Raw genomic sequence first — 26,991 nt, 5'->3', positions numbered from 1 at the left:
GATTCACATATCAAAACCGGTTATATCACTCGCAAAAACACACCTATCAGTTCGATATAGGGGATAATTTGATATAAGCAAGCAAACGAATTGGATGTCATAAAAGCATATAACATTTATAAAACACTTTATTAATTAAACTGTCCTACTTTTGCATGAAATAGTCCTGCATCGTCTTCTGCTTGAATGTCCTCGCTGCCCAAGACACTTCTCCACACTGTAGAAAGGGTCAGAGCAGCTGAGCCTGCAACCATTTACATTTATTTGCGAAGAAGCATCAGACTAGTACAAGTGCACCCATCACTTTGGAGGTTCTGGGCATAGGATCGTCGTTGCTTTCCTCGTTGCGCCAGTATCACTTGCGCTCGGCAACATGGTCATCCAAACTCTCTTGTGGTCCCGACACCATCATCCACTCTCACAAACACGCCGACCGTTGATCCGGCAATGGCGTCCAGAAATTCCGACAGCCTGCTCCACACTTTGGCAACACCTGCGGTGGCTTCGTTGCACTCGTGATTTTCAGTCATCATTGGCACACACAAGCCAGCAGCCTTGAAGCAATTTCCAGTGGTTTCTTTAGTTACACCTTCCAAGAACCTACTTCGACAAAGTGCTGTCGGGAATCTCGTGCCTGACGGGGACATCCGACTTCTCACCAAGTTCGACTCTGATTAATGATTGCCAGCTTCATGGCGAAGCGAAATTTGGCAGCTTCGCGCTAGTTCTTCTCTAATGAACTAACTTCTTTAGTGACACTAACGATAGCTACCACAGCAAGACTTCCGGAAAAGCCCACCAAGTGCGAACGATTCAAACACAAGGAACGAAAAGAAAAAGCATGCTGGGCGGACCGGGCTCATTTTTTGAAAGAGGGAGTGTCGATGGCTGGCCCTAGATGGCTTGATAGCGAGAGCAAGGTGAGGGAGGGCAGAGAGGCGCCCACTGCCCGTGAGCGGCCAGGCTAGGCCACTTTGAGGGGTGCGCCGGCGGAGCTTCTCCTCCGCCCCGAGGGAAAGCCATCTTGGGGGGGAGAGGGGCACTCCTGCAGCATTTCTCGTTGGATATAGTGGTTGTTGCTGGTATTTTTGTTCGATATGAGCATAGTTTTTGCTATATATTCTTATTGTAAATGTACTCTGTCAAGAAATAGTTCGATATAAAGGATAATTCGATGTAAACGGGTTCGATATGGGCGGGTTTGACTGTACTTTAATTTAGTGGGTGCTTCAAATTCCACATACAAGGCTTTATGCTGCTTTAGATGGTTTACGAGCATGGTAGTTGTTGATGTTGGTGTTTGCAGTGATTCTTCACAAGAGTTAATTGCATACAGCCTCAGTTTGACAATTTTTTTTTTTTGATGAAGTTACGTATACAGGCAGTAGATCTCGTAGTAGCCCACAAACGTGACCCTTGACACGGCTCCACTGGTGCTGAGGGGACTATTGTAGTCGCACTCGCTTTGTGCCAGCACAATACGTGGACGAGAGCTTGGATCCCTAATAACTGCTGTGCGGACGATGGCCAGTTTCTTTCATTCATGACAAGAGTAAATATTGATGTAAAACCACTCTAACAATGGCTCGCATAGTTTGTCTACAGCGGAGTAGCACATCTCCAGTCGAACCAGACTATATTGAACTTGTTTACATCGAATTATCCTTGTAAGAAAAGGAGCCGTGGACTCCGTGATGCGCTGTGGCCCTCCTACATTTATTCAGGTGCGTAAGGCCCGGCCGGAACTTAGAGAGCGGCATAGACATGCGACCGCCCAGACGCTCGGTTGTGTTCGATCTTGTGGCGCATGGCACTGCTGACGCTGCCGGGCAAGCACCGCTGAAGGTGATCGTGCGCTCATGATGGCGATGACGATGGTGTCGCTACATCATGTATATTGAACGGTTTCTGGGCATGGTATATTTACAATGAGAATGTATAGCAAAAATTGTGCTTCCATCGTACAAAAATAACAGTAACCCCCAATATATCGAACAACAAATGCCACAGAAGTGCCCCTTCAAGTGGGCTTTTCGTCGCAGCGGAGGAGAAATTGTGGCACACCGTAAAAGTGGTTTAGCCCAGCCGTTCATGGGCAGTGGACTGCGCCACTGCGCTGTAGTGCAAGCCGTCAACATACCCATGCAAAGAACGATCTTTGCCCACCCGCCGTGCTTGTTCAGATGGCCAGTCGCAGACAAATTGTTGCAATGCTTTCCTCATTCATTGTATTTGCATTGTCTGCGCTGTGTGGGATCCCTTCTCAAATGTAGCTGTGGTGGCTAGCGTGTATGTCACTGACAAAAGGCCTATTGAATGGCTCTAGCTATCATATAAAGCAGCAGAATGTTTCTTTTGCTGTAAAGCTGGCAATCATAAGTCGTGTCAAACGCGGTCAGAAGTTGGATGTCCCCGCGTCACCCGAGATTCCCAAGAGCACCCTCAGAACACTCCGCAGGCATGCCTACTTGCACCTGCTGGTGATGAGTTTCAAAATCCTCAGTGAAACAAAACCATTGCCGCTGTTGCTGAAGTGTGGAGCAAGCTGTCGGAGTTTCCGGCCACCGTTGCCAGATCAACGGTCGGCGAGTTTGCACGTGTGGACGATGGTGTCGTCACCATGGGAGGGTTTACGAGGAAAGCAACGACACCCTTTTGCCCACAACCTTTAAGGTGATTGGTTCATTCACATTAGTGCAGTGCTTTTTCGCAAATGTGAAAGGTTGCGGCCTCAGCTGCTCCGAATCGTTAGACAATGTGGAGAAGTGTGTACTGTCGCAAGTGGCAAAGCTACCGTATTTACTCGCATAATGAACCCACTCGCGTAATGAACCCTCCCTCCACTTCTTGAGAATTTACTTTTTTGTCACTTTGAATAAAAAATGCAGCGGGGATATGTTTTTGTCTCAGCATGGTTTCTGATGCCGTAGACGATCGCTGTAACTTCACGCCACAATACGCGCAGGAATGCTAAAAACGCATTCCAACAAAAAGAAATCTCAACACTAGCCAGAGACGTGAGCGGGAATGCTGTGGTTCACAATTTAAAAATTGTGCGCATGCAGTGCGCCACCTGCTGAACACAAAACAAACCTTGCGCCATAAAAACATTGCGGCGTGCGAACAAAGCGCAAAATGCACTCCACACTCCTTCCCTGATCTTTGCCGTTCCGACTGGTTTTGGCAGCGTGTGAACAAAGCACTAAACGTACTCCACACTCCCCTGCTCTCGGTGTTCCGCAACTTCGCCATGACGCTCTGTGGTGGTGTTGTTCAGCTGTGTTCCGAACTTTTTTTGTGCTCCTGGTGCGCGCCGTATGATTGTCCAGTACATGAGCTGCACAGACGGTTTTAAACTGAAGGTGGTGGAGCATGCGTTGATGCATATGGAAACCACACGGCTGAACGGCACTTGACCCACTGTGTGTATGCTACGGGCGAAAGCAACGTTTTTGGTCGGTGAACAAGGATCGCCATGTGTTTCGTGGGCCCAAAAAAAGGAAGTTTCCTGGTGTGAGAAAAGAAGTTTTGGAGTGCCTTGACGGCACGGAAGACGGTGCACGGAAGAAGCCGCAAGCGACTTCTGTGAGGACAGCTCCGTAGCGAGTAGGGGGCCACTAGCATGTTCGGAATAAAAAAGAAATTCCCAGGTGTTTTTACGAAAATGGTAAGGCTCTAAAGCACTTCTTTTAGCAACTTTATTGTTTGGAATTCCAACTTTTAAAAAATCTGTTGCAATTTTTTCCCGCATAATGAACCCTCCCCCCAAATTCATGCCGAGTAAAAACGGTATTCAAGCAGAAGACACTATTTCGTGTGAAACTAAGGCAGTTTCATAAATACCTAAGTGTTTTGATATATAAAATGGTGTGCACTTTTACGACATCCAGTTCTGTACCTGCCTATATCGAATTATGGCATATATCAAACTGATATGAGATTTTTTTTTTTTTTTTTGCGCGAGTTCGATATAACCTGGTTTGACTGTACATTCAGACACAGATGGGGGACTGTCTCCACGTGTGCCCCAAGCATTCTGGCCATTCAAGTTTTGCTTCAAATATTTGATACCATGCATCTTGCCTCAAAAATTTAGTTGGTAATTTTTAACGACTGTATAGTCTGTATGAGCGCACACAATCACTGTGAATGCCGAAAGGTGTGTTTGACCTGTGGACGCCGGCGCTTCCATGAGTGTGCTGCATTCCACTTTGACGCCAAGCATTGGCAGGTGATTGTTGTGGTGTGTGAAGGGCCTGCCTGATCCTTCAGGGTGCAGCCCTAGCAAAAATTCTGATACAAATTCTAATACACGTATATGCTTATTGCCACTAATAGACCTATCAGTCTCTATTAGTCTATTAGGTCTATCAGTCTGTATTAGCCTATTAGTTCTATCAGTCTGTATTAGTCTATTAGGTGTATTAGTCTATTAGGTGTATCAGTGTGTATTAGTCTGGTAAGTCTATCAGATTGTATTAGTCTGATAGGTCTACCAGAGTGTACCAGTTTTATCAGAACCAGCGGCAAGTTCGAACAAAGCAATGAAACATGGCAACACATTTTATTATCATGGTACACAGGCAAATTTCTCTGGCTGACAGAAATCTGGTTGAATAATTCAACGATACAAAAGTTCGTAGCCTGATTAAGAACGAACGAATAAATTTCAATGTGAATCCACAAAATAGCTGCAGCATGCAATCAAAAAAGCTTGTCAAAGCTGTACGGTCCAGCCATAGGTACATATCGAGCGCATTAATGGCCAATTGAACACCATTACCGTTGCGATGCAACTTCAAAACGGCATTCACCCTTCTGCAACACGTGATTAGAGTTGAGTCTCTTCTTCGTGAGGCATTCCCTTGAGAATGAACAAAGGAGTCCGAAGCGGCGAGGTGATGGGTCAAAAATGGGTCGGGCGGCGGCCGGGATCATACTTGTCAATGTTAGGCGGGCGCTAGACACATCGCCAACACTTCTGGATGACGTGATGCACACGCTTTCTTCAATGCAGACAGAGCAAAGATGTCCGGAGCCGCGAGGTGACTGGTCCATGATGGATCGCGCTGCGGCCTGTTTCATACTTGCCAAAGTTATACGGGTGTTAGACACATCTCCGACACTTCTCGATGACGCGATGCACACGTGTCTGATGTGAAATAATGCTACAAGCCGCTTCCTTCTAACCCGAACGTACACACACGCCAGCCGCACTTTGACGTTGTCGCCATATTGGCTACTCAAGGAAGACCATTGATTGGCCTGGCTTGGCTTGACTTCGTTGCAGTTTTTCCGGCTTAGTTAGATTTCTTGCTGCTCTTCTTGCGGTCTCGCAGGTAAGGTCAGGTGAGGTGGCTTATCGCAGGCGCAGCACTTCCAGCTACCGTCAGCTCTCTTCATGTATGGTAGCAGCGCACTTTTTAGGAGCAAAAAAAAAAAAAATGTTGACCTATTTTGCATAATAATTTGGTTGGAGGTTTACGGAGATTTATTATTGAACAAAACGCTTCATAATACGGTACCAAATAAAAATAATTGCTCAAGGGCGATCATTTCAACCTTTTGTCTTGTGATTTTCGGGAAAAAATAAAAATTCAGGAAATCGCGCTTTGCGGGTCCATTTTTATTAGTTCTTATTTAAACCAATATGTCTCTATTAGTTCGTATTAGACTCAGGTCTATCAGATCTATTTGTATTTGTAAACTAATACAAACTATGTTCATTTGTATTAGACTAATACATCTGATACATGAAACTTATAAAACTGATACAAAAGACTAATACATGTCTTATACACCTAATACAAAAATGTATAAGACTAATACAAGTTTCTATCAGAATTTTTGCTAGAGAGTGCACTTCCTTTGTGTTGTATTCCTGGACCACAGCTTCTGGCCAAATTATTCTAGTGGTGGCGGTGGCCATGCTGTAGGCGAGTCCTGGGTCTTATATAGCATGACTGAAAATGTCATTAGCATGACCATCATCGGTGCAACCTGTCACTTCGCCTGAAGGGCCACTACAGGAGAGGCTGTCACTGCGATGGTTTTGACGTCACGATCATAGGATCCCTGTTCATACCTTGCTACGTAGCTGGTTTGCAGCGAGCGACATTTAGTTCAATACACACTTTATAAATGCATGCTTTTGTTCATAACGCACTTTGTGCAGTACACGCTTTCAATCTGCGTCTCAGGAAGGGACCGCAAACTATTTGTCTCAGGAACTGAACGCTTCTTCGTCGAGTGCATCCCGGCACAAGCCGCTACAGCGTCGTCTCGCATCGCGTCCCCACCACCCAGCATGTCTCAGTGTTTCCCCTTCATACTTTCACTATGCATTGCCGCCGTGGAGCGTTCGCACCGCTTCGGCATACCGCCCTCCCACCTCACAGTTTCGTCACACTTTCCTCCTCCGTTTTCCTCATTCGTTCGCTCGGTATATCAAGGCCGGTGGGGACACTAAAGCACAGTAGTGGACAGCTTAAGTACTGTGCACTTTAAAGTGGTGGTTGTTTTTTGGGGGGAAGTACAGGAAATGGCTGTTGCATGATTTTGGCCCAAATTCTAGTCCTCTGGTGGTCCTGAATTACCCATAGCCACGCACTGCAGTGCACTTCATAGCCCATGTGTAGCTGTGAGAGAAAGCCCTAATTTGAAATAGCAGCTGGGGCCAAAGTCCTCATGTCATCCTATTTAACCTTAGCTCGATCTGCACTCATAGTCCACTTCATGGCCCAGGTGTAGCTGTGGCACAATGCCCTAATTTTAGTACTAGTAGGGTGTTTGCTGCGATATAAACTGGGGCGTGCAGGTTCCATTGAAGATGTTTTGAGGGGATGTGTAAAGAAGTGCGAAGCAGTGAAAAGTAGACTGTAGTATTGGGTTAGTTGGTGATTCATCGTAACAATACAGTGCAACAGAAACAAAGACTTCAGCTAAGGCACACAGGATGAGACACAGCAGTGCTCGTCCTGTGTGCCTCAGCTTAAGTGTTTGTTTGTGTTGCGCTGCATTGTTAAAGTGAAAAGTAGTTACTAAAGCATGCAAAAGCTATGGTAAGCTGTATGTGCATCTTCTTTGCAAGCATGTATTCAAACCTCTTGCACATGACCAGTAGTGAAGAGCTGATCATGCCCGATGTCCTACTTTTCCTGCAGAAGTGCTGCGACGGCTTTGGGTGGCAGGAAACCAACTACTCTCGCTCTGGGCCCCAGAACCAGGACAGCCAGCCAGCCACAAACTACCAAAATGGAGCCCAGGGCAACGCGAAGGTGAGGGCCCCTTTCTGTTGATATAAAAGTGGCATGCATGCTGAGTCAAAGCAAGCTATCGCATAGTGAAAAGTAATGTCTTCCAGGAAATATAAACAAAATAAAGAAAACATCAATGCCACTTTGCACAGGGGACACTTGAAAAAAAATTTTAAAGTACAATTTGAATGTAAGGGCATTATAAAGTACAGTTAAACCTCGATGTAACGAAGTCGGTAAAATTCATAATTTACTTTGTTACATTAAAATTTCGCTACATTGAAATTCGTGGTTATAATGAAGTGATCATCCCGTGAAGCGCTTCCTGAAAAAGAAAACGTGGCGCGCAACGGCCGGAACACTGTTTCTGTTTCTATCGGTGCTTAATCGTCTACGCAGACGTCAGCGTGAACCGCATGGGGCGTTTTCTTCCCGCAAAAACGCACCCCGCAAGCCACAGGCACGCTGACGCAGCTGCGGAGACCACCCGCGCGATGCGGGTAGCTCCAGCAAACGCTTCTAACCGCTTACTGAAACGCAACTCGAGGGGCAAATGAGAGGGGTATGCGAGAAAAAAAGCGGATAATGTGGGCGAAATTTTCGCTGTAAAACGTCATGCGCGCCGCTTATGAGAGCGCCCATCAAATATCCTCCGCGGCGGTAAGCCTTATCGTCTAGCCAGCCGGCATCCCTGAGCGCTTCGAAGCTCCCGCCATAGGGTGCGCGCCTCCCCATTGGCGAAACCATGGTGAAACTGGTCAGGCGCCTTCTGGGCTCTTCCCACTGCCGCGCGCAGCATGAGTCACTTCCCGCCGCCGGCACGCAATCGTGGACGCCGGTGTGAAAAAAAACGCGCGTGCAAGGCTCATAAAGATTCTCAAATGCTTGCTGGGACGATGAAATCCAACAAGCATGAGCGAACTCGAACGAAGTGCAAAGCGGCGGCATGCGGCGGCGGCGGCAACGCCAGAGGCGATTAGGCTTACCACCGCGGAGGATATTTTGATGGGCGTTTTCGTAAGCGGCGCGTGTCACGTTTTACAATAAAAATTTCACCCACGTTATCCGCTTTTTTTCTCGCATGCCCCTCTCATTTGCCCCTCGAGTTGCGTTTCAGCGAGTGGTTAGAAGCGGTCGCTGGAGCTACCCGCATCGTGCGGGTAGTCTCCGTGGCTGCGTCAGCGCGTGCGGGGTGCCTTTTGCGTTTTTGCGGAGAGAAACGCTCCATGTGGTTCACGCTGATGCCCACTCAGACTGTTAAGCTCCGACAGAAACAGAAACAGTGCACCAGCCGTGTATGCACGCCACGCAGTTGTAGGCAAGGGGCTTGTGCACAGACTTCGTGGCTGGCTGCATCCGCGGCATTGGGCAACCCGTGTCGCCGTTCGAGTTTTATTGGGACCCCATTTCGGCGCTTGTGTCTCCCAAAATCTACTTCTACAACTTAAATTTCGTGCCTAGTTCTCCATGAAACTTCGTTACATTGAAATTCCGGCAAACGGGACTTCGTTACACAGAGGGTGAAAATACATGGTGTGCATACACTTGAAGTTACGAAAAATTCCGTGGTAGTTACATCGAGGTTTAACTGTAATACTGCAAAAATGAGCTCTACAAAAGTTTTTTAGATACATACCATTATATAAACACTAGTGCCTACCGGTTATTTTGGGGTAGTCTAGGTGATATATTTTTTCTTGCACAGAAAATAGTGGATGATAAAGTGTAGGTTATGATATGATAGAGGAAGAATGGGGCTTTCCAACAGCAATAATTTCAAGCAGACGCATTAGCAATCACAAAAAATTGTGAAAGCAAAAGTAACAAATAGAAAAAAATTGATAGCCTGAATGCTACTTTGCACAGGGTAGACAAAAACAATTTGAAATATACACTTTGACCATAAAATGCTTATAGAGTAATACTGCAGATATGAGCGGTGTAACTCCGAAAGTTATTTGCACACAATAATATAAACATAAACAGCCGCGTGCTGCTCCAAAGCACTATGCCAAGGTCAACTCCAGGCCATCTTTGTGGCCCGTCTGTAGCAGTCGGCGCGAAATGGTCTCGTCCGAGCGAAGTCGATGCCCTGCTGATAAGAGCTGTGGCCTTTAGAACAGGGCCGGATCTGTTTACAACAACGCATGCCCGTGATGGAGCGACCGGAGAAGAAAGCGAAGCTCAAGGGCGCACACCTGGTGATCGTGGGGTGACTTGATGCACTTTCGCTGACCGTGTGAAAGTGTGACGAATCGAAGTCATCTTCTGTGCCTGTGCTGCTACCATCATGCACAGATTCAAGCTCAGTCACATTGGCCGAAGTTTGCCGAAATTCGCCATTCGCGCGGACTATCGGTGATTGGCATCAGCGAATAACTGAAACCACGTGATCTTGTCTCCCTGCCAGCGAAGAACATTTCAAAATCCCCCACGCGGTGAAAAAACGAAACTCGAAAGCGAAACTGGTAAACTGCTTCCTTCTGTACCATATTTGAATGGCGTTAGCGGTCCAGAAGCATACGGAGAACGCCAAAATTTGAATTTTTATTCATAGATAGCATACTATCAATGGGATTAGGCGCGGTCATGAAAGCATTAACTGCTGTGCACTTCAAAATGGTGACTGTTTTTGTGGGGGAAGTAAAGGAAACGGCTGTTGCATGATGTTAGTCCAAATTCTAGTCCTCTGGGGGCCATAAATTACCCATTGCCACACACTGCAGTGCACTTCATAGCCTGTGTGTAGCTGTGACAAAAAGTCCTAGTATGAGATGCCAGTTAGGGCCAAAGTCCTCACATCATCCAATTTAACCTTAGCTAGATCTGCACATAGTGCCTTTCGTAGCCCAGGTCTAGCTGCGGCACAATGCCCCAATTTTAATTGATTGATTGAGTGTAGGGTTTAACGCGCTGACGCAGCTCAGGCGATGAGGCGCGCCGTAGTGGAGGGCTCCGGATTAATTTTAACCACCTGGGGATCTTTAACGTGCGCCGATATCTCATACACATGGGCGTTTTTGCTTTTTGCCTCCATCAGAAAAGCGGCCCAATTTTAATACTAGTACAGGGGTGAGACAGCTGCGCATATTGTGCACTTTTGATACAAATCTGCTTTCCTGCGCCAGGCTGCTCCAAAAGCTTGAAAATTGCAAAAATTGCGCCAAACTGCTCCAAAACAGTCTGAGAGCCAAGGATTTTAACGCTCCCGCCAGTTTCAGTGGGGCAAAACGCTTACTGACGGCATAATTTTCCAGCACCCCCACGATGATCTTGTTTGTAAAGGTTTAATTGATTGATCATTCAATAAAAAACCCGCATAAAATTGTCCCCAAGATAGTTTTTTCGAAGGTCATTGATGAAAAGACGGCAATTTTCGGAGCGCCGTATCTCCGGAGCATTACTGGGCGCCGCCATCTTGGTGATCTTGGTGTGATGAATATTGGAAAACATGGCCGTCGTGCGAAGCCGTTGCTCGTGGTTCAGGCAGAGTGCTGTTCGCCGATTTCTACTGTGGTTTTGGTTATGTGGGTGGCTGGGTTTTCATTTAGTCGTTTGATCTGTTGAGGGAAGTTGCGTCACTCGAAGAACGGGGTCGCGTTCATCAAAAGCAACATGGGGCTCTCGAATTCGCCGTGTTTCGGCCTCGAGTGAGAGGCGCGGTGCGTGCTTGAAGTGAAATTTCGGACTCATTGCGGTGTTATAATAAAACGCTGAGTTATTGCTGCCTTTGACAGCGAGCTTGCGAGTGGCGGAAATGGGACGATCGACACTGCAGAAGTGGCGGCGCAGGCTACATCGCCGCAAAATGTTCTAGCAGTGGCCGATAATGGCCACTGCCGATAGTGGCTGATAGTAATGGTTTATCTATCTGAAGTGAAATTTAATGCCAAGAGGGAGGTGGCTAAACTATACCAGCGTTATTCAAATTGCGACCGAAGTGAATACGCACCTTGGGGATTGAAATGGGCTGGTGGGGTGCGAAGATTGTCATCTCGCTTTGCGCAACTTTTGCCATGCCTCTACAATTGTGTGTAAAGCAGAGTCTGGGATTACAAATATAATAATTTCAGGATTCACATGACAATGAAAATGCCTTACGATTGCTTAGTTTTTCGATTCGATGTTTTCAACGGCACTCCATGCTATCTATGCATAGAGCCTAAGAATTTATAAATGGCTTAGTGCAGTTCGCTCCTTAGTAGAAAAAACTTTATTGAAAGGCTGTTTCAGTGTTATGTACGTTCAAAACCCATTAAAAAGTGCACTCCTCCCCCCCCTTCGCCCGAGTTGCCAAAAATTTGATTTTTAGGCGGCTCCTAAGGTGACATAATAAATGTCATCATTCTGCTCCAAATCAAGGTTCTTCTGCTCCAAAATCGAGATTTCGCTGCTCCAAAAACTGCTCCCAAATCTGATTCAGCTGTCTCACCCCTGCTAGTAGGGTGTTAGCTGCGATATAAACTGGGACTGGGACATGCAGGTTCCATTGAGGATGTTTTGAGGGGAAGTATAAAGAAGTGCGAAGCAGTGAAAAGTAGACTGTAGTATTGGGTGAGTTGGTGATTCGTCATAACAATACAGCGCAACAGAAACAGTACTTCAGCTAAGGCACACAGGACGAGCACACAGAATGAGACACAGCAGCGCTCATCCCATGTGCCTCAGCTGAAGTGTTTGTTTCTGTTGTGCTGTATTGTTAAAGTGAAAAGTAGTATGGGTGCATTACTCAAGCATGCAAAAGCTATGGTAAGCTGTATGTGCATCGTCTTTGCAAGCATGTATTCAAACCTCTTGCACATGTCCAGTAGTGAATGCAGCTGGCCATGCCCGATGTCCTACTTTTCCTGCAGAAATCCTACTATGGCTTTGGGAGGCAGGAGACCAACTACCCTCATTCTGGGCCCCAGAACCAGGACACCCAGCCAGCCAGGAGCTACCAAAATGGAGCCCAGGGCAGCACGAAGGTGAGGGCCCCTTTCTGTTGACAGAATTAACTGATATCTTCATTCCAGCAAAGTGGTATGCATGCTGAGCCAAAGCAGCCTTATGGCATAGTGAAAAGTAACGTGGTTGTAAAGCCCGCTCGCTGCATTGTACACCACAGGGCCTTGCGCATTGCCCCAGCACGCACATTCAAAATGGGCAAAAGTGCTGCCAAGTCATGGCCAGACAAAAGTGTGCACAAAGGGAAAGTTTTTCGTCCCTCCTTGCCCTTTCATTTCGTAGATGTTATTTTAGCATGGAGCTATTATTGTAGGCATTGTTGGCATTTCTTTATTGGGAAGTCACTTCAGTTGTGGCTGTTTTTCCGAGGACTCCCGGGTTCACGTAAACGTTGCTTTGCCCTGCTGATCGTGCAGTTTAGCAGTCCTCTTTCCTTCAACTGAGCTTTGCTTTTTATTAGCCATTCTGGCTGACTTCATCCTGCTGATTGCCTTGTAGGTCGCACAAATGAAATGCAAGCATTAATGTAGGGACAAGTAAATATAAAATCAGGGCAGACTTTTCCAACGCATTTTTTTTTTTATTAAAACCTCAAACTTGTGTTTTTAAGCAGTGCCAAACATGGTGGCTTATGATCACTGGGCAGAGGCTCCTCATTGGTTTCTAGTTTGGTCATATGGTCACACTTGATGTGAGTGATCATGAGATTTACTATACCTGCTTCCTGCGCTGTGCAGCAACGGGCTACGTAGAGGACCCTTGATGACTTGTTTATGCTAAGGGCCTCGTCAAAGAGCATACAGCTGCTTTAAGTAGAGACCGTGCTCATCCTCCTGTTCTGCAGAAACACAGCCATCAGAAATGTTGTCTTTATTAGGCCATTTTTTAGCTGTGGTTCATTTACCGCGAAGTGGAGTTTGCGTGACATTTGGGTTCATTTTAAACTGGCTCAACTTACATTTATATATGTATTAGGGGTGTGCGAATACTCGAATATTCGAATACGGATTGGATAGTGCCGCCACAAATAATTCGATTCACAATTGGAAGATCAACTATTTCGTTTTTCTAATAGTCGAGTGGAGTTTCCGAACGCTTCTTGGCTTTGCGAAAGGAAGAGACGTCGACGCACGCTAATTCAGTGCGGCTACACCTTTTGCTCGGCAAGTTTCATCCAAATCACGCTTTCGACAAGCGCGCCTTGCAGAGGCTGTAGATTTTATCCCACTGCACGGAGTAATCTGCGGTTGCGTCTATAAGACCTGTTTTTCGAGCTTTCGCTGGTGGCTCCGGACGACAGTTTGAATTCTGCGGCCGGATGTTTCACGTTAAGGCAGCTTCCGGTAAAGACCACCACCGTTTTGACAGCGCCTCCGTTAATTTAAAATTAAAAGTGGTTCTGGCTGTTTTGGTTACTGCTTGTTTACTTGTGTTTTATACCAGAGTGGATAGCGCAGGCATCCCTGGCGACTGCAGTGCGAACTTTGAATTCCTTCCGCTACGCTTCACGCTTAGTGTTGCCACCTGCCCGGTTTTGGACCGGCCCAACCGGTTTTTTAATCAGCGGGCCGGTTGCCGGTCCATACTTGAAACCGACCGTCATTGGCCGGTTTTTTGGCCCTCGTGTCGTGATTATGTCTGTTTTGGCGTTTGTAAATGTCAATTCAACAACTAAGACGACAAACATGTGTCGACAAGCTGCGCAAAGACACGCGAGCAGAGAAAATACGCGGGCGCACGCGCTGCCTGAGATGGAGGGAGACCTAAGGGAGGAACAAAACAACGAAATGCTGCCGCCGCGGTCAGCAATTGTGATTACTGCAGGGTGCCACAAAATTCACAAACACCCTCTAACAGAGGAGCAGTGGAGTGAGGCACTGTCTAGCGCCGACTACAACGAGCAGTGCCGAACGATCGCCAGAGCAGCCACCGGCGCCCTGGAGACTGGAGCCCCGGACTAGGGGCACCCACCACGTCCAACTACCCAACGAACATAATAAAGTTATTTCTCTCTCTCTCCCTCTCTCTTTGTAGTGAAGCACATACAGAGCAATAACCAAGCTCTCAATCACTTTCAGTACAAACGTTATGTTGATTTCTCTCTAAGAAAATGCTACAATATGTCAAAAACATGGTGTCTTTTTTTTCAACACAAATTAAACATTCTATATACCCCCCCTCCCCCTGAAGGGCCGGTTTTTTTTTTTTTTTTTCGGGAAAAGTGGGCAACGTACCTATTCACACTCCCGATGTGCTTCCGAAGAAGTGCCTCATTGAGGTGCATGATTGTGATTGTGCCGTGTTTTCACTGCAAAGCGCTCGCTTTGATTGCAGTAGAGCAACTCCAGTGTCATCCCCCCCCCCCCCCAAATGCGTATCGTGCCCGCCCCGGTTTCCTGGAGAACCGCCGATGCTAGTTGAAAAGTGCGTTCTTCGGTTTGAAAAAGAACATCATGTCTCCCGAACATGCAAAGTAGCTTCTCTTTTGCACAAAAACCTATGAAAATTCAAGGCCATTAAAAAACTTGATATTCAATATTCGATTCGATATTCGGCTTTTTACAAAATCCGATTCGATATTCGATTTGAAAGTTATATATTCGGCATCCGCACACCCCTACTGAAAATCCCCCTAGCTATCTTGCAAAGTGCAGTGAGACCTGATGGTCATATCCTTAGCATCGTTGAGGGCCAACTTCAAAGTGTGTGCAAAACGTCCTCCCAGTTCACAAATGGCTGCCCTCATGCTGCATGCATTACCTGTGACAACATAACAAGGACACTGACTGGACAAACGTTGACTGGCATTTCCCAATCTGACACCAGCTGCTCGAGAATCAAAGCAATCCTAGCTGATGTGTGGTTGCCTGGGGAAGGGCAAGTGTTCAAGCTGTACCTATTCATCTTGAAGGTCTGATCAACGTAGGGGCGCGTGGGGCTGGGGTTCCTCTTGTTAGCTCGGGATGTTCAAATGTCAATTGAAAATGCAATTGGTTCTAATCCGTGCTCAAAAGCCTTTGGCAACTCCAGCTGAACTTTCTTCCTTGTGTCATCGTATAACCTGGGCACCAATGTTCCGGACAGGATCATTCTGGAAGTCAGCTGATGTCCATGAATGGCCATTTGAAGCAAATCTTCTACACTCGTGTACGGTTGCAAATTGAGCACAATCATTCCCTATCTTCTGGTCCATGGCATGCCGTTTCACCTTGGCCACTACTACTTTCTTCGAAACGTTCGTGACGCTTGGCTGATTCCCATACTTCACCCAGGAGAAAATGTAGCTGGTCCCAGCTGGTCTGTGGTTAAATTCCCACCTGGAACCAGCTGGGAATTTAATTCAAAACCAGCTGGGAGCAGCTACCATTTTCTCTTGGGCAATTTAACGGCTGTTTCAAATTCGACATACGAGGCTTTACGCTGCTTCAGATGGTTTACGAGTGGTAGTTGACAATGGTGTTTGCAGTGATTCTTCACAAGAGTTGCATACAGATTCAGTTTGATAATTTTTTTGGATGAAGTTATGTATACAGGCAGTAGATGTCGTACCAGCCCACAGGCATGACCCTTAATTGACACGGTTCCACTGGAGCTAGGGTGTCTGTTGTAGTTGCACTCGCTTTGCACCAGCACAATACGTGGACGAGAGCTGGGAGCCCTAATAACTGCTGTGCGGACGATGGTCACACTTTCTTTCCTTCATGACAACAGTGAATATTGGCGTAAAACCACTCTGACAATGGCCCGCACAGTTTCTCTAAGCAGAGTAACACATTTCCAGTTGAACCCGACTATATTGAAACTGTTTACATCGAATTGTCCTGTTTATTGAATTGTTTCTAGACATGGTATATCTACAATGAGAAAATATAGCAAAATTGCGCTTGCATTGAACAAAAATACTAGCAACTCCTAATATATCGAACAACAAATGCCACAGAAGTACCCCTTCAAGTTGGCTTTTTGTCGAGGCAGAGGAGAAATTCTGGCACACCGTTTAGCCCAGCCGCTCATGGGCAGTGGACTGCACCACCACACTGTAGGGCAAGCCATCGACACCCCCCCATGCAAAAAAAACCCGCCCGCATCTTCCCACGGGGGGAACTCGAGTAAATGCGTCGCAGAGTGGTGGGGGTATCGCGTGAATGCTGCGTAATTGGGTAGGGTTTGGGAATGCTTAATTGTTATTTCGTCTTTATTATTCTTATTTATTGAATGAAGGAGAAGCGAAGGCAAGGAGTGTAAAGTTAAAGTCTGTCTTATTTGCTTGGTGCCATCGTTGTATTGGACGGAGAGGATGACTGCTTTGTGGTCGCTAAAGTGCAGTGTCAAGGGGTCTTTGAGGAGCGGTCGTGCGATTGCATAACTGGTGAAGACGTTGCTTCCATCGCATCTACTCGAGTCAAGCAAAGCGTCAAGTCAAGTGAAAGCCAAGCAAAGACGCCCTTGACTGAATTCCGAACGCGTGCTCCGCCGCTTATATACACACCGCCCGCGTTCGAGGGAGAGGAGTACGGGGGAGAGACGCGCATGCACACACTTCCGTACACAAGCGCACGAACTTTCCACGCACCCACCACGCCGTTATCACGTGTGCACGCCCTGCCGCCGTTACTGTTGAGCGTGACGCAGCGCACGGGTAGCTACGACGCATGCGCGCACAGACGCGCTCCCCCCGCACCGCCGCAGCTGTTGTTGAGAGCGACGGAGCGCACAGGGTACACACGCTCCTCCCGCACCGCCGCACCTGTTGTTGAGAGCGAGGAGGGTACGGGGGAGAGACACGCACCTGCGCCTCGACGCGACGCGCATGCACAGTGAGCGTGTGGACGGCGCCGACGCCGAAGCGTGACATCGTGCGACTAAGAAATGCTCCGCATTTAAAACAATCTTTGCCCACCCGCCGTGCTTGTTCAGATGGCCAGAGTTGTTGCAATGCTTTTCTCGTTCATTGTATTTGCGTTGTCCCCTCTTTGTGGGCTTTCTTCTGAAGTGTAGCTGTGGTGGTTAGCGCTTACGTCACTGAATAAAGGCTTATTTAATGGCTTTAGCGATCATATGAAGCAGCAGAATGTTCCTTTTGCCATAAAGCTTCAGACATGCCAGGTTGCGTGTGCTGGTGATGAGTTTCAAAATCCTGAGTAGTGCAACAAAGCCATTGCCGCTGTTGCCGAAGTGTGGAGCGAGCTGTTGGAGTTTCCGGCCGCTGTTACCAGATGATCGGCGTGTTTGCACGTGTGGATGATGGTGTCATGACCATGGGAGTGTTTAGAAGACAGCAACGAGGAACGCAACAACAATCCTTTGCCCACAACCTTTAAGGTGATTTGATGCCGAGCGTTGGCAGGTGATTGTTGTGGTGTGTGGCGCGCCTTCCTGATCCTTCAGGGTGCAGTGCGCTTGCTTTGCATTGTATTCCTGGACCACAGCTGCTGGCTGAATTATTCGATCTTGTGGCGGCTTGGCCGTGCTGTAGGTGAGTGGTTGTAATAGGCCTGGCTCTGACCGACAATGTCATTAGCATGACCGTCATCAGTGCAACCTCTGTTACTTCGCCTGAAGGGCTACTACAGGAGAGGCTGGCACTGCGATGGTTTTGACGTCACTTCTAGGATTCCCGTTCCTAGCTTGCTGTGTAGCTGGTTTGCAGCGAGCGACATTTTGTTCAATATGCGCTTTCTAAATGCACACTTTTGTTCAATACGCACTTTGTGCAATACACGCTTTCAATCTGCATCTCAGGAAGGGACTGCAAACTTCGTCTCGGGAACTGAACGCTTCTTCGTCGAGCGCATCACGGCACGAGCCTCTACAGCGTCGTGTCGCATCACGTCGCCAACACCCAGCATGTCTCACTGCCTCCCCCTCATACTTTCACTATGCCTCGCCGCTAAAGAGCGTCTCGCACTGCTTCGGCATACCACCCTCCCCCTCACACTTTCCTCCTCCGTTTTCTCCCTTCGTTTGCACGTAACAAGGCCGACGAGGACACTAAAGCACAGTAGCGGGAGCTTAATGTGCTGTACACTTTAAAGCGGTTGCTGTTTTTTGGGGGGAAGTACAGGAAATGGCTGTTGCATGATTTCTGCCCAAATTCTAGTCCTCTGGTGGTCCTGAATTACCCATAGCCACGCACTGCAGTGCACTTCATAGCCCATGTGTAGCTGTGAGAGAAAGCCCTAATTTGAAATAGCAGCTGGGGCCAAAGTCCTCATGTCATCCTATTTAACCTTAGCTCGATCTGCACTCATAGTCCACTTCATGGCCCAGGTGTAGCTGTGGCACAATGCCCTAATTTTAGTACTAGTAGGGTGTTTGCTGCGATATAAACTGGGGCGTGCAGGTTCCATTGAGGATGTTTTGAGGGGATGTGTAAAGAAGTGCGAAGCAGTGAAAAGTAGACTGTAGTATTGGGTTAGTTGGTGATTCATCGTAACAATACAGCGCAATTAACAGAAACAGACTTCAGCTAAGGCACACAAGATGTGCACACAGGATGAGACACAGCAGTGCTCGTCCTGTGTGCCGTAGCTTGTGTTTGTTTCTCTTTGCAAGCATCTATTCAAACCTCTTGCACATGACCAGGAGCGAAGAGCTGGCCATGCACGATGTCTTACTTTTCCTGCAGAAACCCTTCAACGGCTTTGGGAGGCAGGAGACCAACTACTCTCACTCTGGGCCCCAGAACCAGGACAGCCAGCCAGCCAGGAGCTACCAAAATGGAGCCCAGGGCAAGGTGAGGGCCCCTTTCTGTTGATAGAATTTGCTGATAACTACATTCCAGCGAAGTGGCATGCATGCATGCTGAGCCAAAGCAACCTTATCGCATAGTGAAAAGTAACGTGGTTGTGAAGCCCACTAGCTGCATTGTACACCACAGGGCCTTATGCATCACCCCACCCACTAGCTGCATTGTACACCACAGGGCCTTATGCAATACCCCACCCAGCATGTACATTGAAAATGGGCAAAAGTGCTGTTAAGCCATGGCCAGACAAAAGTGTGCACAAAGGCAATGTTTTCCCTCCCTCCTTTCGTTTCCTGGATGCGATTGTAGCATGGAGCTATTTATTGTAGGCATTGTTGGCATTTCTTAATCCTATGTTCGCTTCAATTGTGGGTGTTCTTCATGTAAAGGTTACCTCGCCGTGCTGATTCTGCAGTATAGCGGTTCTCTTTCCTTGAACTCAGCTGGTTTTAGTAGCCATTCATGGCTGGCTTCATCCTGCTGATCGCCTTGTAGGTCGCACGAATGAAACGCAAGCGTTAAGGTAGGGGCATGTAAATTTAAAATCAGTGCATGTGGAGACTTGTTTCAACACATTTTTTCCTAAAACCTCAAACTTGCACTTTTAAACAGAGCCAAATATGGTAGCTTATGATCACTGGGCGTAAGTTACTCATTGGTTTCTAGTTTGGTCATATGGTCACACGTGATGTGAGTGATCATGAGATTTACTATACCGACTTGCTGCACTGTGTAGCAACAGGCTACATAGAGGACCCTAGACGACTTGTTTATGCTAAGGGCCTCACCAAAGAGCATACAGCTGCTTTAACTGGAGACCGTGCTTATCACCCTTGTTCTGCAGAAACACAGCCATCAGAAATTTTCTCTTTACCGTACTTACCCGATTCTAACGCGCCCCCGATTCTAACGCGCACCCAATTTTCCTGTCAAAAAAACCGAAAAAACTTGCACCTCCGATTGTAATGCGCACGGAACTTGAGCAAGACAAACGATGGTGAAAGAAACTGGCGATTTATTTCCCGAAGTAATCTCACTCATCTCACTTCTCGTCGCTCTCCGCTGACACATCTCGTCCTCGGTGCCATCAAGCACGTTTGCGATGCCACAGTTCTGAACGAACGTTCAACCATGGTCGATGGGATCGTGGCCCACGCCTCGCATGCCCATCCCGCGAGTTTCTCCGGAGGCACACGCTTCAGCCGACCGCTCGCTTTGAACGCGTGAAAGCCGCTGTTGCCATTGCTGTTATCAAGCGCGCAAGTGGAAAAATTTTACAATTTGTGTGAACGCCGATAGAACAGCCTCGGCGCCTATGCTATCCTGTGCTTCTGGCGTCCGAAAAATCGTTTCTAGAAGCTTTGGTGCCATCTTGAGATGGCGATCGCGATGGGTGGCACGAATTTTCCGCTGTTTCGGCAGTTTTGGTTTCGTATCCGATTCTAACGCACATGCGATTTTTCGTCCTATTTTTCTGGAAAAAAAGTGCGCGTCAGAATCGGGTAAATACGGTTCTAAGCCATTTTTTAGCTGTGGTTCATTTACTACGAAGTGGAGGCCTCGTGATGTTCAGATTCATTTTAAACGGGTGCAGCTTATATTTATAAATGTATAATGGGTGTGTGAATACGGGAATATTCAAACAGGAATCGAATAGTACCTCTGCGAATACCTAATTTTATTCGCGAATCAAATATCTACTGTTCGATTTTTTTAATAGTGGAGTGAAATTTGCGAACGTTCCCTGGCTTTGCAAAAGCAAGAGACGTCGGCGCATGCTAACGCACTGCTGCTACATTGTCTGCTCGGCAAGTTTCATCCAAACCTCACTTTCTACAAGTGCGCCTTGCAGAGGCTGTAAATTTTATGCCGCTGCAAGGAGTTATCTGCGATTGCATTAGTAAGACTTTTTTCTTTGAGGCGTCACTGTCAACTGTGGCCACGATTTTGAATTCTGCAACTGGATGTTTACATGTTAGGGCAGCTTGAAGCGGTAAAGACCTCCACCGTTTCGACAGCACTTTTGTTAATTCAAAATCAAAAGCGGTTCTGGCTGTTTTTAAAGCTGTTCGTGTATGGTTACTGCTTGTTTACTTGTTTTTTAGACCACAATGAATAGCGCAGGCTTTTCCACTGCAACTGTAGTGCAAGCTTTCATTCTGATACGTATATTCACGCTTCACACTGTCCATGTGCTTCCGAAGGAGTGCCTCATCGTGGTCCATGGTTGTGGATGTGGCGTGTTTTCTTGTCCTATTGTTCATGCCTGCAAACTGCTTGCTTCTGAGTTACTTAGCATTGTATAGTTGTTACCCATGATAGCAGTACAGCAACTCCAGTGCGAGTCGGATCCCCCCCCCCAAAATGCGTATCGTGCCTGCTCCGTATTCCTGGAGTACCGCCAATGCGAGTTGAAAACTGCGTTCTCCTTCTTGGAATAGAATGTCACATCTCCAGAACATGCGAAGTAGCTTCTGCTTTTGCACAAAAACCTATAAAAAATCGAGGCCTGTAAAAAAAATGATATTCAATATTCGATTCAATATTCGGCTGTTTTTCCGAATTTGATTCGATGTTCGATTCGAAAGTTACTATTCAGCATTTGCACACCCCTAATATGTATATACTGCAACTAGAAGAAAAGAAAGTGGACAGTTGCACGTAGCGCTTTGGGCATTCTCTACCAACGATGAAGAGAGGGAGGCGGCTTGGCTCGAGCTGTCATGGCTGAAACATCGTCGACTTCTTGTAACTAGATTGCTTAACCCTACTCTATGGTTCGTGTCGTTTGTCCTGCCACCACGTTACATTTTGAGCAAAGATGTTACATGGCGGCCGAACAAATGAAAGGAACCGTTGCAGATGGTGAAGTGATCTACTGTTGAACCCAGATATATCGAATCATTGCATACCGTATTTATCCAGGTAATAAACCCTTTTATGTAACGTAATGAACTGCCCCCCCCCCCCAACAGAAAAGGTACTGTTTAATGTTTTCATCTCGGCACAGTTGCTGATGCCATTGACGATCGCTGTAACTTTATATCATGCCAAGTAGGGGCAGAAACGCTAAAAAGCCTTCTAACGAAAAAAATAATCTCAACAGTAGCCGAGGATGCGAGCGTGAATGCTGGGGTTCACAATTTAAAAATGGGGCTCTCGCGGAATGCCACCTGCTGAACACAAAACAAACCTTCTCACGTATAGTGCCATGAAAGCGGTGTGACTTCTATGCCTAATTTTTGGAATAAAGTGGGTTCATTAAAGGAGCCATGAAGAGAAAACACAAGTTTGGTTCATTCAAAAGATTGCCTCGTCAGAATCATACTGACACCACTTTTAACGTAAACTTCGCTCAAATGAGCTACATAATTAGGAAAAAAGGGAATGGCCATGCGACCCACTAGCTCATTTCCCGCAACAGAACCTATGATGTCATACGAGCCAGTTCTGCGATTGGCGGAGGCCGGCGAAAGTAAACGCAAATTAGGCAGAGCTTACAAGCTTGCCGAACGAGCTATTTGCGCTTAAATTTAGGGCACATTCTTTTTAAAGCCGTAAGAATGGTGGTAAGTGTAAGTTACGAAAGCACATGTAAACATAGAAGTACCGCTTCGTACTGCTGTTGTTGGTACTGCGCGCACTATGCTTGTTTAGCTGCGCAGAACTGCGGGGCTTTGGGGTTGTCTCAGACGACACTGGCCGATTGATTGACGCGACGGTGTCTTACGTGAACATATTTGTCGAGCCAACACTATGTTTCACGAAACCATTTTCTCCCAGAACGAAAAAAAGGCAGAAAACGACACGCCACGGTATGGTGGCGCCATCTAGGTACAGTAACGTAAACAAACGCGCGAGTACCTCAGTGCCAGCACCAACGTACAGGGTGGAGACACCCTTTGAACGGTCCCGTGCCGCTGCAGTTGGGTCAACGTGCACAACACGTCGTTCTCGTTTCTGACGAGACCCAGCAACGCAAAACCGATAAGATGATTCAAACTTCGCCAGGTAATCCCGTTGCGGCGATAATTTTAGCACAGTTTTGATACAATGACTTGCTTTATCAGCGAGCGAGTGGACCAAAATGGCGGCGCCAGCGCATACGTGTCTCCACCCTGTACGGCGGATGCGTGAATCAAGGGACCCTAGGCTGCAGAGCGGTCGGTTCCTGTGATGTCATTTGGGACCACGAAAACACACGATCGAGCGGGAAAATCAAAATTTTTACCTAAATTGATTAATTTCTCAGTGAATAAAGCATCGTTTGCATTCGGACAAGCGCTGGGGGCATTATAAAACACGAAATCTTTCGAATAACACAAACTTGCATTTTGTCTTCATGGCTCCTTTAAGCAAGTAAATACAGTATATCGAGCAGTCTAACATCCATTTGTAAATCCTATGCAAAAAGTATAGCGCTTTTGTACGCGTCTATCGGACTCCTGTTCACTGGCACATTCCATTTATCGAACGCCATGCCGAAGGTGCCCCTGTAAGTGGGCTTCTCCTAGTGTGGCTTAGGTGATGATGACGTGATGCTGCATCACGTGGTGTTTACAGGGGGACGCGGCTTTCGAAATCAACTTTATTTCTTTGAGGACAGTGATGAAAAATGGCGCAGCAACTGGAAATGCCTCTGTGATAACACCATAAAAATTTCATAGTAATATTTTGAAAACTTTTATGAAATTGTCTTTCTGTTCACCTTGTATCGAGCTTCAGTGGCTTATAAAATGTGATAAAAAACTTGTTTAAAGTGCTTCGCATTCCCAAACGAATGGACGAGGTCATGACAGTCTTAGATTTTTTTAATTACTACACAATTTTTTTAGTTTTCAGTTTCTCAGAAATGAATGTACAGCAAGCTTATAGATTATGAACGACTACGTGAATAAAAAATTCACAAAAATTAAAACTGGAAAACCAAAAGTGTCACGACCTGAACTGCTCATCAAGGAGTGTAATTGAAAACACGAAATCAAAATAGACCTAGCGGTCATGAAATAATCGCCGTAACAAGGGGGACAGGTGGCATAAAACTGCTTTAAGAAAACGACTTCTGAAGTTGCAACATATATGTTGTCATTGTTGTAGCCTTTTGTGTCCTTTTGAACATGGAGCTTCTGGAACGCCTTTCCTTGCAATTGGAGTGCCTTTTCCAGGCCCCCCCCCCCCCCTTTCTTTCTTTTTTCTTTTTTTTTTTTTTTTTTTTTTGCACAAAACATCATTTTCAGCGCCTCTGGGAAGAGTGCGTAGCCCAGTTTTCAGACCAAATGGGGGGGGAGATGGCTTTCAATGCAAAATAGGTTACCTGGTTGCCTGTATTGCACTGGACAACTTCCCTATGCAGTGTTGTCACCATGGCAACAAGTGACACCTCGCCTGGAGCAGCAACTTAGTACTCGTACGTGCAGGGGTTCATTGCCAAAAATTTACATACCCCAAGGATACAATATTCTGCCTAACTCCAACTTCAGTGCATGCCCATTTTTTTAGTACTCTTGAGATTGAGGGCATCCAGTAATCCTCGCATCGCAGCCATATGCACTAAACTATTGATGTATGCATTGGTATATTAATAATTTCCCGAAAAATTCAATTTGTTATGAAATGCTACGACAGTAAGGTGTATTTTTAACACCGTGCACAGGTTTTTTATTCCGAACTCGGACCTGTTTGCGTGATTATTAGAAGTGCACGGGAAACGTTGCACAAGAAAGGCGATATGGCTGGCACGCATCACCGCGCACGTTTACTGCAGATATCACACTTTGATTATCTCTGATAAGGCTCGTCAGGTCGCTTTTAAGATTAACTCTAATGACATAGGCATTATATATAGCTACTGGCGTACAATCGTAACCAGTTTTGCAGTCAGGCGAAGCTCTAACGTGCTGCAGCTATGCTGTGCACGCCGTAGCTTTAACGCATCGGCAGTTTCTTTCTGAAGGCTGGGATACACCAAGATTTATTCATGCCGGGATACAGCAAGATTTCAATGACGTCATATCCGCCACGGAAATGACGCCAGTGCACCTTTACTGAAGCAACCCACCAGCACGATGTCGCTCGCCAAGCACACCCACAAGACAGTCGCCGACCCGCAAATCATGCTCATTTCGCTGCAGATTTCACTGCACATTTCACTTTTGGGTTTTACCGATTCCTATGATGGAGGAATTGACCAGTTTTTTAATTGGTAATTTCTCCACAAATAAATCATCTTTGCCGACGAATAAGTGCTTAGAGGGGTATGGGGCAGGTGAACTTTTGTCTGAACGAAACCTGCTAGTTCCCTTCAGTGTCCCTGTGAGCTTGTAAGCATTTGAGCTACGCATATAATGCCTGACAATCCCTCTAGCTTTCTTGCAAAGTGCAGCAAGACCTTTGGTCATATCCTTAGCTTCATTGGGGGCCAACTGCAAAGTTTGTGAAAAACAAGTCCTCCCGTGCCATGACAGTTCACGAGTGGCTGCCCTCATGTTGCTGCATTACCTGTGACAACATAAGAAGGACAACATTCCCTGGTATTTCCCAATCTGACATCAGCTGTTCAAGAACCAAAGCAATCCTTGCTGATTTGTGGTTCCGTGGGGAAAGGCAAAGGTTCAAGCTATACCTATTCAACTTGAAGGTCTGATCAACATAGTGGCACATAGGGCTAGTGTTCCTCTCATTAACTCGGGATGTTCAAATGTCGGTTGTAAATGAAAGTGATTCTAATTCATGTTCAATAGCCTGTGCCAACTCCGGCTGAACTTTCTCCCTTGTGTCATCGTATAATTGGGGCACCAATGTTTCAGACAGGATCATTCTGGAAGGTAGCTGATATCCATGAATGGCCTTTTGAAGCAAATCTTCTACACTCGTGTACGGTTGCAAATTGAGCACAATCATTCCCTATCTTCTGGTCCAGGGCAAACCGTTTTACCTTGGTCACCACCACTTTCTTCGAAACATCCGTGCCGCTTGGCTGATTCACATACTTCAATTTAGCGGCTGTTTCAAATTGGACATACGAGGCTTTACGCTGCTTCAGATGGTTTACGAGTGTGGTAGTTGACAATGGCGTTTGCAGTGATTCTTCACAAGAGATGCATACAGGCTCAGTTTGATAAATTTTTTGGATGAAGTTATGCATACAGGCAGTAGATATTGTACTAGCCCGTAGACGTGACCCTTGACGTGGCTCCACTGGCGCTAAGGTGACTGTTGTAGTCTCACTCACTTTGCACCAGCACAATAGGTGGACGAGAGCTGGGAGCCCCAATAACTGCTGCGTGAAACATGGTCACAGTTTCTTTCATTCATTACAACAGTAAATATTGATGTAAAGCCACTGTAACAATGGCTTGCACTGTTTGTGTCTACAGCGGAGTAACACATCTCCAGTTGAACCCGACTATATTGAACCTGTTTACATCGAATTATCCTGTATATTGAACTGTTTCTGAACATGATGTATTTACAATGAGAATACATAGCAAAAATTGCGCTTGCATCGAACGAAAATACCAGCAACTCCAGTATATCTAACAACAAATGCCACAGAAGTGCCCCTTCAAGTTGGCTTTTCGTCGCAGCAGAGGAGAAATTCTGGCACACCGTAAAAGTGGTTTAGCCCAGCCGTTCAAGGGCAGTGGACTGCACCACCACACTGTAGGGCAAGCCGTCGACACCCTTGATGCAAAAAACGATCTTTGCCCACCCACCATGCTTTTCAGATGGCCAATCACAGGCGAGTTGTTGCAATGCTTTTCTCGTTCATTGTATTTGCATTGTGCGGGCTTTGTGGGCTTTCTTCTGAAGTGTAGCTGTGGTGGCTAGCGCTTATGTCACTGACATAAGGTTTATTTAATGGCTCTAGCTATCATATGAGGCAGCAAAATGTTTCTTTTGCCGTAAAACTGGCAATCATTATTCGAGTTGAACGCGGTGAGAAGTTGTGATGTCCCTGCCGCACACGAGATTCCCAAGAGCACCCTTAGCACGCTCTTCAGACATGCCGGGTTGCGCGTGCTGGTGATGAGTTTCAAA

The 26,991-nt window shown here is 46.6% G+C and overlaps 1 protein-coding gene across 6 annotated transcripts in view; it reads left to right on the top strand.

The window, feature by feature from the left end:
* LOC144139582 (uncharacterized) overlaps positions 1-26,991 on the top strand; it is a 141,496-nt gene that overhangs the window by 77,351 nt on the left and 37,154 nt on the right. For 5 of the 6 annotated variants that reach the window (XM_077671893.1, XM_077671910.1, XM_077671897.1 and 2 more), the window contains 3 exons: positions 7,164-7,277; positions 12,110-12,223; positions 18,832-18,939. In XM_077671893.1, the coding sequence (XP_077528019.1) occupies positions 7,164-7,277; positions 12,110-12,223; positions 18,832-18,939 (336 nt within the window). The remainder of the gene's footprint in view (positions 1-7,163; positions 7,278-12,109; positions 12,224-18,831; positions 18,940-26,991) is intronic. The other variant, XM_077671913.1, reaches the window with a different exon arrangement.

The sequence above is a fragment of the Haemaphysalis longicornis genome, unplaced genomic scaffold (assembly GCF_048455015.1).
Source record: "Haemaphysalis longicornis isolate Haplotype H1 unplaced genomic scaffold, Haemaphysalis longicornis Haplotype H1 scaffold_1, whole genome shotgun sequence".
Taxonomy (NCBI): Eukaryota; Metazoa; Arthropoda; class Arachnida; order Ixodida; family Ixodidae; genus Haemaphysalis; species Haemaphysalis longicornis.
Note: the sequence above shows the minus strand (reverse complement) of the source record. Positions and strands in the feature narration are given on the sequence as shown.